Below are 12,455 nucleotides of genomic sequence, written 5' to 3'. Positions count from 1 at the left end.
TCCTGTTTTCTTTTTCCATCTCACATACAGCTCAGGTGGCAGAAGAAAAAAAAGAAGAAGTTCCCACTGTATCTGGAAAAGTAGACAAGGCGCAGGGCAAGAAAGATGGCTCCAAAGACTCCAAGAAGAAGGAAAGTGAAAAGGACCAGAAAGAAGAATCCAAGAAAGAAGGGAAGGATGGGGCCAAGAAGAAAGAAGGAGAAAAGGGCTCTGGTGACAAGAAACAAGGTGGTGGCAAGAAAGGTGAAAAAGAAGCTGAAGCAGAAAAGTCAGGAGGAAGCGCCAAAACTAACGGCAAAGCTGGTGGGAATGCCAAAAATCCGGGAAAGAAGAAGTGACCCTGCTACAAGGCAGTGCTGACAGTCTTCACCTGACTTGGGGTGGGGGAGGTCACTGTCAAATTGCTGTGGGTAAAGCACAGGGAACAGATAGGACATGCTCCCTCCATATATTCAGGCTGTTGAGTGCCACTGGATGTACAGATTTATTATCTTTTAAAGACCGTATCACTGTTTTTGGTTTTTTTTTCCCTTCACCAAAGGAAAACCTGGCTATACTGAACCTTGTAAATAAAATTTACTGTGTGTTATAACAACAACTGGAACCGAACTGAAGCCTGGAGTGAGAACCAGGACTTTTGATAAGTATTGTATCGCACAGAGACGAAGACCTAAACTAATGAGAGGACATGGTTCATTTAAAATATGTTCTTCTTAAGGACCTCATGGCTTTCGATAAACACTAATTAGCACTCGTCTCCTCCTAAATAGGACTTGCACATGGATAATTTTAGGCATTAAGTAATTTCTGGATGCTACAGCCCAATGAATGAAGAACTCAAAGCATTTCTAAGTCGTAGGTAATGTGGTTTCTGAGCGATGGCTTGGACACATGGGAGAAAGCTTTCCTTTTTTCTCTTCTGCCTCTTTCGCTGAACTGCTGAAGGAAAATCCTTCCTTAGACAAAGAACTGTGCATTTCCCAGAAGATTTATCCACCTTTTCTCTTTTCCGATGAAAGACATACAAATCAGGCTGTAAGAGGAGGCACACAGAATAAAAAAGTAGATCGCAGTTGTGCTGCTGCAGACAGTAGCTGTCTTCACTTCATCATCACTTCAGTGAAGTCCACAGATGATGAGAGTCCATGGGGAGGAAAGGGATGTGAAGATGCTCAGCCTGTTCCAGCAGAAACTCCGCATCTCAGGGGAGCCGGGCCGAGTGCTTGCTCACTTGCTCTTCCCGAGCGGTCTTGAAACCACAGCTTTTACCGCACTTCAGTGCAGCTCCTGTTTCTCTCACCTCCTGGAGAATTCTTGAGAGTAGCTTTAACATGAGCAGCTTTTCTGCTAATGTGTTTTGTAAATACCTCAGCAGTTTATGCCTGGAGATCAGCAGACATCGGGTATTTAGGCTGGCAATTGCAAAACGTGCAAGCTAAGTGGAAATAATTGGCAAGCTATCATAATGACTAAAGCTCTGTCATCTCCATCGGATTTACTGTCTCTGAGCACCTGCCCTGCTGCAGCTTTGTACCATGAGGTCAAGAGGGAGTTATCTCAAGTAGAGGCTATGAGGCTTACCCTACGAATCAGATTTATGTTAACCCAACTGTTTTCTGTCCCTGTGGTTTCAACTCGTGCAGTGAGTTGATTACTGCAAAGACAGGTCTCATTCAGCCCAACTTGCCTTTTTCCTCTCTCCTCTCCTACCTATCCCATCCTGGCAGAAAATGAACCCAGCAAAACCAAAAGAGTTTGCTGCTGTGTTAATGAGACCATCCAAAAAGCACCAGAGCTGGTGAAAGGACTTGGGGAGCAAGGATGGGAGAGATGTTCACAATCCACAGAAATATTTACCAAGAGAGTGAATGGTGGCAGTTCACTGCTTCCAAGGATGATTTGCCATGCTAGAGGAGTTTGGAGAAGTCAGGGATGCTGCTAGGTGAGAAATTCTGACTCTATGTGCAGACAAGTGATTTGTGCAGACAAATGATTTAAATCTCCATCAGCTACAGTGATACCCAAGATGCATGTGAGTATGCACATTGTAAACACCTACATTTAAATGCCTGAATCACAGTCCCACACCTAATTTTTCAATGGATGAAAGTGGATTAGATGAGTGGGGATTACACCTTCCAGACAGGAGTGCAAGACCTGTTTTCAGGTGCAGAGGCTCATAGCTCCTGCAATTGCCCCTTATGTTCTTCAGACTGGGAGAAGGCAGAGCAACGGAAGCAGCACACTCCCATCTCACCTTCTTTGCAACACACAGACCCTGGAAAACAAAGAGCTTTTAACCTGACATGAACAAGAGAGACTAAGCAACTTAACTGGAGTCACACCATAAATCAGCATCAGAACCAGGACTTCAGCCCAAATCTCTTGAACTCCAGACCTGAGGAGCATCCCTCTCTGAGCAATGCTCCCTGACTTTGTCTCCATCACCCTGTACCTCATCTGACACCTGCACTCAGGTCCTTGCTGTCCCACCACCCTAGTCTGTACACTTTAGGTTCTTGCTCTCAAATGTTGCTTTCGCTTCATCTGATAAAAAGGGAAGTCTGGCACGGAGGAGCACCCACAGAAGAGTGATGCAAAAGCCTTAGAGCAAACCTGATGAGGTGTCAGTGCACATGGACACATCTTCACTTTAGAGAGCTGCAGAGACTCCTAGTGCCAGAGCTGATCAAAGCACATTGATTCCAATATAAAAAAGCATAATGGGTCAGTCACTATATTTCAGTTACATGCTTTCTTCTGTTGGCTCCCTGTTTAATTTATTTCTTTTGCAGGGCATCAGAAAGAAAAGAAATGAAAAAAAGAATTGCATTCAGACCAGGCCATACTCTTTGCCTGTGTGCACAGATGCTGCTCCCCTGGAAGTGCACAAGCTTGCACAAGCTCGCTGTCTGGCACACCACATATTTTGAGGGTTTGATTGGGTGCTTATGTCTTGTAAAGTCCACTTYATGGGTGAAACTTCTGTAGGGTGGGATCCAGCTGTGATGTGGCCAGGAAGGACTGCTTCCAGGTCCTGTGACTGGAAAGATATTGCATGGTGTGATGCTGTTATCCTTCTGCTAATGTTACTTATGATCTACAGAATATGGATGCTGACTCTTCTCAATCTGTACCTATTTGGTAAGATGGAAGAGGGCCAGACAGGCACATGATCTGAAAGCTCCAGTGATGAAAATCTGTCCCTTCACTTCTTCATTAAGAAGAGATTCATTAATCACAGAGTAAGACAGCTTTTTCCTCAACCTTCTTCCCCAAAGACTCTCTGCCAAAATAAAATAAAATAAAATAAAATAAAATAAAAGCTTCATCTGGGACTGCTGAAGCCTTTGCAATAAATTTGAATCCATTTCTGCCAAGATCAGACACAAAATACATTCAAAGTCTTACACAGTGTGTCACATTAATTTGCATTCTTAGCCATCGAAACAAACATTGTGTTAATTTTGAAAGAAATGTTTCTACTTTGATAAGGATCAAACCGGGGACACCTGAGGGTATAAATGAACTTGTCTCTTACTCRCTGGAGTGACTGGAGTGTGGGCRGAATGATGGGAATGCATTACTGGCRGTTGCAGACTTTCGGGAAAACATCCTAGCTAACAAAACTTGTTGTAATGCCTCTCACTGAAGTGGGCATGGAGAGAACTAAATTTGTAGGCATGGCTCTAAAACTGTTGTGCTGTTTTCCCTATGCTTCCGCCATATTACAGTGATCAGGTGGAACCCGAATGCCAGATCCCAGTGGGTGTAAAGCACTGCTGCTGTAGTGTTGCACGCTGACCAGCAGCAGCTCAGGAGCTGCTCCTTACACCCACCAGATGGAGAAATTGCATTGGAAAAACTACATCCACAGCTGAGGTTTTGCAAAATGAATCATTAATGACACAACTGGAGATGTGCTGAATTCTCAGCAAACTTAAGTGGAACAACAAATCTCGGATGCCAAGAGCAGGATTTAAGACCCRAAGCTCAGGCATCCAGGTAGTAATGACATATCTCCTCTTTCATTAGATCRGCTTGGCAGTGCGTGTGTGGGAAGGATGATTGCAGGAAACAAATTCAGATACTACAGCATCAGGATGAGGAAGGACTGTCAGGATCTCCTGACTGATATATTCCATAGTTTTCCACTAGAGGGGACCCTGTTCTTCCTCTGTAATATCTGAARCTGGTTTTAAAGGTAGTCCCTGCTGGGAGGTTTTGTCTTATTCATGGTGTTAAATGAAGCTTGGCTTTGGTTATATCTATTCTTCTTCAGTCTAAAGAAGACTCTGGTGGTATCAGTTGGCCGCCTGAGCTGTCACCCTTCTCCCATACTATGCTTCCACTGGTTAATAGAGGTAAGAGTGCAGTTGACAGTACCTTAAATATCCCAAGGGCAGCACTGATGCAAGAACCATCAGGAAAATAGTCATTGGCTTTGGTGGATAAAGCTTAAGTTGGCCGAGTTAGATGTACCCAAGGGGTTGCTGTGAGGATCATGAATCTGGATGAGCAGGCTGACAGGAGGGGCTGGAGACATTGGGTTTCATTTCTGGTTCTTTTGGAGCCTGTGGACAAGCTGCAGGCATATTTATCCCCCTCTCTTTTCCTCAGTGGCTTTGCTTTTAATATTAATAAAAAGCAGTGAAAAAAATAGGATAAGTTTTGCACTGATCTGCCAGGAGATACTACACACAAGGTGCATCTGTTGCTAGGAAATGTTATGATATTTTTTCACCATTAAATTCCAGCTTTCTTTGAAGGATGAAGCTCTCTGGAGTAACTACAGCAGCACCAGAGGCTCTTGAGCAAAAAGATGGCCTTTTTGTTCTGTTTTTATGCTTTCTTACACAGTGGGACTCTGGACTAGAACTRGGGTTTCTTATTGCTTCCATAATACAGATCTAATATGAACAGTGTTTTGTCTCTGTCCTCAGAACATAAACTCACTGTGTCCAGCTCCTTTTTGACATGTAGCAAGGAAAGCAATTGGATCATCTATGTTGCCTCATTAGACCCTTGAAGAGCAAATGAGACCTACCCTGGGAATGGGAGAAAAGGAGATTCCCCCTTCCAAACAGGGAACATGTGGAGTCCCAAACYGGAGGTGGACCATAGCAAAGCAGAGATGTTCAGATCACGGGTTTGCCCTTCCAGTGACCGAAAATAAAAATGGAACAACCCCAAAAATTTTTCAGGGACCAGAGATGGAGTTCTTCACCATCATAGGTCATTTTGATGCAAATACACCAACAAGCTAAGCACACCCMCCTGAATTATAACACCAAAAGCACTAAGGTGAGTCAGAGATGCATCAGACAGTGAAATAACTCTGACTCTCTACTGTTTCTAGTTTCATATGACATTTCACATGGCACTCCCCACATTTCTGCACACAGAACTGAGAAACTCTTATGATCCTAATCTTTTCTAGCTAAATAAAATACATCTCTTTCCTTTGCTGAGTCCCTGATGCACTGAGTCCCTTAGTCTGGACTCCTACAGACTGAGAAGTGTCATCCAGGGTAAATGGGACACAAAAAGCAATCTGCTTAATGTCACAAGCAAAATCTGGGACAATGGATGGGACCTGAGCACTCATCTTGTGAAACAGTGCTTTGTGCACATTTCCTTCTTAAGATGCTCCAGGGATTTGATCTATAATAATAGTGATGAAGCCTCCCTGAACTTCCCTGTCTTCTCTTACTGTAAAACTGCCTGTCAAAACATAGTATACAATAGAAATTCTCCCCTCTAAGACACAATAGAAATGCATGTTCACTTTTCAAATCTGCTGCTGAGAAACTGAAGAGGTGATACAGTGTCCTGGAGGAACTCTTTGCTTTAAGGAGAGTGAGGGGGAAAAAGAAAGAAGACAGAAAGAGATTTTTGTAATTTGCTTTTCCTTGGGCTTGTACTTACTGCTTTCTGGAGTCTGATTTGGGGGAAGAGAAAGTCTCCCTTTACCTGGAGATGGGGAGAGCCCTATWGAAAAGCATCATTATGTGTCTGGTCTGATCTTATTGTCTTCCCTGGGCATTTGGTGTGCTGTCACCCCAGAGAGGAGGCTGAGCTGTAGGAACCCTTGGATAGTCTCACACTGGACAGATGCTGGATTTTGATGGCCTTCGGATAGACAGCCTGTTCTTATGGTCCGCTGTAGTGTGTCCTGCTTGCTGGCGGGGGTCCACAGCCATTCAGGGCCATCATTTCCAACCACTTTGGTTGCTGGTCCTGGCTCAGTCTCTCAAGAATGGAGGCCCTTTGTGGTGGTCTTTAACTGATGCTATTTCTATCACTCAAAGACCTCTTGCCAGCTCCTTGGACTTGGAAAGCCTGTCTGTGGCTGACCCCAAAAKATCTGTACAGCTTGTTCCTCATTATTATGAGGGATGGTTTTGAAACAAAACCTCTGAAAGCAGAAAGCCAGCCCTGTATTTTGCAGCGAGGGTCTGTCTCCTGCTCCTTGTCCCTTTTACACAGTGAAGCACTGCTCTCCCCCCATCCCACCCTCAGAACTGCTCAGCTACGGATCCCAGTCAAATCTTTTTCTCCRCTCAAGAGATAGGAAGTAGCTTAGAGGGGGTTTCCTCCATAGGCAGTGCATTCAGAATACCRGTTTAATGAGTTTATTTTACAGACCTTCAAATATTCCCTGGCTCCATGCTATYACACAGTGGTGTATCTTACCGATGYCAATGGGGATYATGATTTTTTTTTAATTCATTTTAAACATCCCTGGAGACTTTATTAAGACTTCCTGTGAGTGGACAGGGAGTCTAATACAGAGGGAAAGAAACAGGAACTTAGATTTTCACTAGAACAGGGCTTGACTTTATAAACGAAACACACTCACACTCTTCCTCCACCCTGTCCCCATCCCATTTGCCCCCTCCCCAGCCCATAAAACAGACCCTGGGATCAATGCCCCATGTGTATAGAAATAGAGGCTAATCATTTAATTTCTGTGGCTTTCTGTCCGATGAGTTACCAAGCTGGGAGAAGCACAGAACTGCTGTGTAGGGCGCAGGTCCCATCCTGGCTGGAATGTGCCGTCCRGGAGAGTCTTTGGGGACAGCAGATACATGGATGGGGTGGAGCATACACTGAGGGTCACTTGTGTTGTGCATTTCTGGTTATTAATGAAAGGGCTTAACACACATTTCCCCTTTTCATTTTCTCTCTCAGTCAGAAGTATGGAGAGCTGAGCTAAGTTGACCCACCAGGTGGCATGTGGCTGAGGAGCAGTACCAGTGAGATGTTATTCATAGCAGTGACATCAGGAAAGCTCTGTCCTGGGGAGCACATGCCATCAGCCAGCCTGAGGAATACCAGCCCTTGAGTCCCTCAATATCTCCCCTTGAGGGTGCTTCATGGGACCATCTTTGCCCTGTGCACAAATTGGGCAAGGCTTTGAATGCCCCAGTCCTTTTTTTTCCCTCCAAGATTGCTCTCTCAGATGTGTTTGGAAATATAGCACAGATCTGTGGCTGTTTGTTGCTACTCTGCAGACACAAGGTTGAGGGAAAGAGTCCAAAGGAATGATCTTTAGGTGCTGTCTCTGCAAGTGGCATCCAGAGATTTTGTGGTAAACACCAAGAGCCTTGCAGCCTTGTCACCCATATCAGACCTGGATCCCTAGCCCAGTTCTCTCACATCTCTAGGTGCACACTCTGATGTCCCTCTGAAGTCCCATCTTCACTGAGCAGGATCAGTAGCCTGATAGAGAAGTAGGCTTCAGGCTGCATCACCTGCAAACTCCAAGGGGCAGGAGAGGGATGAACAGGCAAAAGCCAGCATGGCTACCACAGGGACAGAGGTGAGCTGACCTCTTTGCTGSAACAGTCCTTACCAGCCCGTGCTGGGCTGTTTTAACAGCAGGCTGTGAAGAAATGAGCTGGATGGGGGGGCTGTGAATGTGGATTCCCAAAGGGAGAAGTGTAGTGTTGAAGTACAACCTGAAAACCAGCTCACTTCCAGAGCAGGTTCCRTGAATCAACAGGACCTGGAGCAGAACTTGCTTTAGGCACAAACTGCTGTCTGGGGCCCTCTAATTCTGGGGGTCCTCAAAGATCCAAGCTTCCCCCCGTAACAAGTTGTTTTTGTGTAAAACAGCAACTTGTGGTGGCTGTGCCTGCTGGACTGCAGGCCTGGAAATGCTGGAGGGGAGCTGCCCAAAGTGGATTTGGCATGGGGAGGCATAGGACTTTGGTTTCATGGGACTGGGGAGCTGGTGAGTGGTTGAGGAGCACGGGACTGTTCCTAGTTTTCTGAGGGAGAGTGTGAGAYGAGACTGGGTGGCAGAGCTCAGGGGTTCCGGTTTGGTCAGGTTTAGGTGTGATGTGACAGAGGAGGGGGAAATAAGCAGGCTTTTGGATTCGGCTAAACAGTTACATTTGCTCTTTGTTCATGCTGTTGAGGATCCCACCTCTGAACCTTGCTTGGCATCCCAGTTGTCTTAGTGTGGCTCCTTTATGAGGTCTATATAGTGGAGAAGGTAAGACAGAAGCTTTCTGGGAGTTGGGTAAAGCAGAATCTCATGCAGAGCTGGACAGCAGTAGGGAAAGAAAAAGAAATTCAGAACTAGAGGAGACCAAGCTGCAGCTTTATCTTCAAAAGCAACAGTATGCACTAGACCAGACAGCTGGGAAAGGGCAAAGRAGTCAAGTGATTCAAGGAAGGAGATAGTAAGCAGCCTGAAATACCTGCAGAAAACGTCTCAGGCAGAAAAAGGAAAACATAGATATGTGGTAATGGTAGAAGTAGGRATGCACACGTCCAACAATTTGACTCTCAGCCCAACTACATGGCCATAACATAACAAGGCACAGTCCAATCTGGCGTAGACACTTGTCAGCTCCAGCCACAAATCCTGTTCTCGTGGCACTCAGGAGATACCCTTGTGCTGGCAAATAAATGACACCCGTTTCCTGGCCCATCAGCCATCTGTCCTACCAGGGCTCACATCCATACAGCTGAAATCTGAAACAATCTGGCTGCATCCAAATTGCCCATTTGGAAAGACTCCTGGCTTGTGATAACTCCTGAATAATGCCCAGGAATTGTTTTGGAAAATATTATTTGACCTGGGCCAAAACCACGCTAGAGGCTGGGCTAACAATTTAACAACATAGATGGTATTAAAGCAATGCTTGTCCCGTGTCTTGGTCTGGTTGAGCTCTTGGTGTGGACACAGTGAATGCTAACAGTGTCAGTGACTGTTGATGGAAGTTGTAGATGATGGAAGGCTCTAAATAGTGGTGGAGAAGGGGSTGTTGTCTTTTCTTTTGTTGGTCCATGAGGTATGGTGTTCCCCGGGTCTTTGGGACAAAGCCTTTGCTTTTGTACAGCACCCTGTGCAGTCACACCGTTTCCCACAGAACAGCACGACATGAGTCTTGCTGCCTCAGCTCTGTTAAGGTTCCCCACTGCCTGTCAGAGACATGGTCATGCTGCAAAAATCTGCCAAGCATAAACCAACTGTCCTGCTTTCCCTTTCTTCTTTTCCTTCCTTCAGAGAAATATCCTACGCCTAATTCCCAATTTTCACTCAGTTTTGTGTCCAAGAACTGGCCTGCATCCAAAGCCCAGCGAGATCCACACAACAGCTAACTTCTGATGCCCATAAGATTTATTCTGATAGGAACACCACATAAAACAGAACCTGGACGTAAGGAAGGATATTCAATTTCATTTAAAATTTCCATCCAGATCTTTTCTAGGGTGGGCCACATTTCACTGCTCTCGTTTCCAGAGGCATGAAACAGTGGGTCAAGTTATAAACTGTTTCCGAGGAAACTGAATGTGGGCTGCATAATTCAGACAAAAAGAGGTAAATTTGCCAGGAAGTATAACCAGGAGACTGTAAATGGAGGACCTTGGATTGCTGACACTTCTGAGTTAATACCTGTCTACCTCATGTGGGTTTTATATACTTTTCAGGGTAAATATAATTAAATGGGGTTGCCCAGCAAAAGATAGTAACACAGGATTTCCAGGAACATATGTTCTTACATAATTCTGGCAAGTATGAAACCTAAATGTTAATTAAAGATGAAGCATTAGCTCAAGGACTGAATAGAAGCCAAGGCTGAATGTGGTGGAACCATGCTGGAATAAAAGGTAGCTTTTTTATACTTGACTTAACAGAAGGTTACTATTATTTGAGAAAACTGACCTGATCATTTTAGCTGGTGCATAAGAGTTCCTACATTTACCAAAAACAACAGGATTAACCTGAAGTAACCGGACAGGGCTTTCAAAAGATGAATTTCAGGTTTTCTTCAAGAAGCCATTGCCCCCTGCTTCCAGCAAAAGTCTTTGTGCGACCTTGTAGTCCAATACAAAGCTTTGACATATAACCGATGCCCTACATTCCCCATGGAGTGAGGTTTGTTGGTTTTTTTTGTTTTGTTTTGTTTTAGTTAAGACTCTTGCAAGCCTTAAACAGATTTGAAAGTCTTCAAGGGGGGGAGCAATTTCCTGACTGCAGATGAAGGGGTAAGTAAAGTATCTGATTTGAGCCTTTCAGACAGCAATCATTCCCCTTTGCAGACATGAAAAATTCAACCCAGCACAAGAACTGKCAAGAACAAAGGACATACTACTTATGTAAGCACTGATCTTCTGTCTTTTGGGATTTTAACGCATAAAATAAACTGTAACTTTATGATAAGATTTAGGTCTAATGACTTATACATCTAGTGACTTAGATATTGAATGTGAAGTCTGAAAAAAAATGAATGCTTGAAAAATATTCTTTTTCTGTTCATTTCAGACAAACAAATCCATTCTGTGGGGGTTCTAAGGGCCTTTTACACTACACACATAAAAGAAAGCCACTTAGCTTGTATAATTTGAAAAAATACCCACTAGTGGAAATGAGACCGCCAAAACATTGTTCTAGCAAAACAGCCATATCACATCTGATCCAGTAATAAAGTTTAATTCTTTCAACAACTTCTTAGCTAGTTTGCCAAATCAGATTGCCCCACTGGCCAAGAAAATCTCAAGATGTTGCCAAATCTTTCAAGACAAATTCACCAAACTGCATATTTTATTCTGTTATGTACTGAAAAGAGACAAACAGAAAAATGAGTCCATTTGATTCTATTTACTGAGCATATAAGCAACAGTTCAATCTTTGAGGACTTTCAGAGAAGGATTTAAGAGAAGCATTTCAGAGGTGCAGGAAGTTAATAGCTAAGAGGGATTAAAGAAAATCTGGAGAAAATTAAACTCCTATTTTATTTGGTTCTTCTACTTCAGCTCTACTTAAACACAGTTTCACAAACAAATTTCAACATTSACACATTTGTGAATAGGAAAGGAGTGGCTGAATGCAACTCCTTTCTTGTAAAAGAGTGGAAAATATGGAAAATAATGGGCAAGAGTTTAATGAATCCTGCAACTCAGAAAAGAAAACATTACTATGACTATCTGGGAAGCCTGATATGTCATACACTCCATTTGGAGTCTAAGTAGGTCTAAGTAGTCCAGCCAAAGGTGAGGAGGTGAGGAGAAGTATCAGAGGTACGGAAATAATAGCCTACCAAGGAAAATAAAACTTTTTTTTTTAAACACTAGAAAAGAAAAGGCCAAGGGAAAGCGTAGGAATCGTTTTCAAAACCCTAAAATACCACTAAATAAAGCAAAGTAATCTCTGTGAGGTAATGGTGAGGGTAATGAGGTATTGAAACCTCCTTCACTTTAGGATTTTAAGAACAGGTTAGATAGAAATCATGGGTGATTTAGGTGGAGCTGATTCAATATTGGGGCTGGGGGGTGGAACTAGATTAACTCTGAGAAGAARGGTGATCTTGGACACACAATATGTGCCATGTTCAACCTAGAAGTCACGAGACTGGCTTAGATAACTTCAAAAACTATTTATTTGGTGGCACCCTCATTTCCTGGGACTTGCTGCTTTCAGGGCTCCTCAAAATCTCTTACTCCATGTTTCCAGGCCTTGTTCTTCCAACATAAGGAACATTAATGTATAGAAAAAGAACAATTGATTTAAAAGTTGACTTGAAATCTATTCAGTCTTCTTGTGTGTGGAGACAAATAACATCTTATTTATGCAAATTTTCTGTCTTTCCAAGTGGGTTTTAAAAGGTCTGAACTATTGCTAGAACAAGGTAGTGCAATGGTTAGAGGGTTAGTTCAAATCTTGGGACCGTGACCATGTTCTACCACGTACTTCATATTTGGCCTTAAATAATTCATTTATCCTCTCTGCACTGTGGCCACCCGCTCTGCAGAAGGGGAGGGAAGAATTCTGCCTTGTTTCATGAGGGTGTTTGTGAGGAACAACGCATTACCACTCAGGGATGCAGTAATGGTCAACCTACAAGTTGCCAAGAGAACTGCTGCCCACGAAGTTCTGTTGGCAACCAAAGAAACGCTCTGAAATCCAGTTAAAACTAAAGGGCCAGTAGCATTGATTC

At 43.7% G+C, this 12,455-nt stretch overlaps 1 protein-coding gene across 1 annotated transcript in view; it reads left to right on the top strand.

Moving 5' to 3' along the window:
- Positions 1-338, top strand: part of TMIE (transmembrane inner ear) — a 37,560-nt gene extending 37,222 nt beyond the window's left edge. The window contains exon 4 of the mRNA XM_026089678.1: positions 31-338. Coding sequence (XP_025945463.1) covers positions 31-338 — 308 coding nt within the window. The remainder of the gene's footprint in view (positions 1-30) is intronic.
- Positions 339-12,455: the final 12,117 nt, after the last annotated feature.

Source organism: Apteryx rowi, unplaced genomic scaffold, assembly GCF_003343035.1.
Source record: "Apteryx rowi isolate R43461 unplaced genomic scaffold, aptRow1 scaffold_83, whole genome shotgun sequence".
Lineage (NCBI taxonomy): Eukaryota > Metazoa > Chordata > Aves > Apterygiformes > Apterygidae > Apteryx > Apteryx rowi.
Note: the sequence above shows the minus strand (reverse complement) of the source record. Positions and strands in the feature narration are given on the sequence as shown.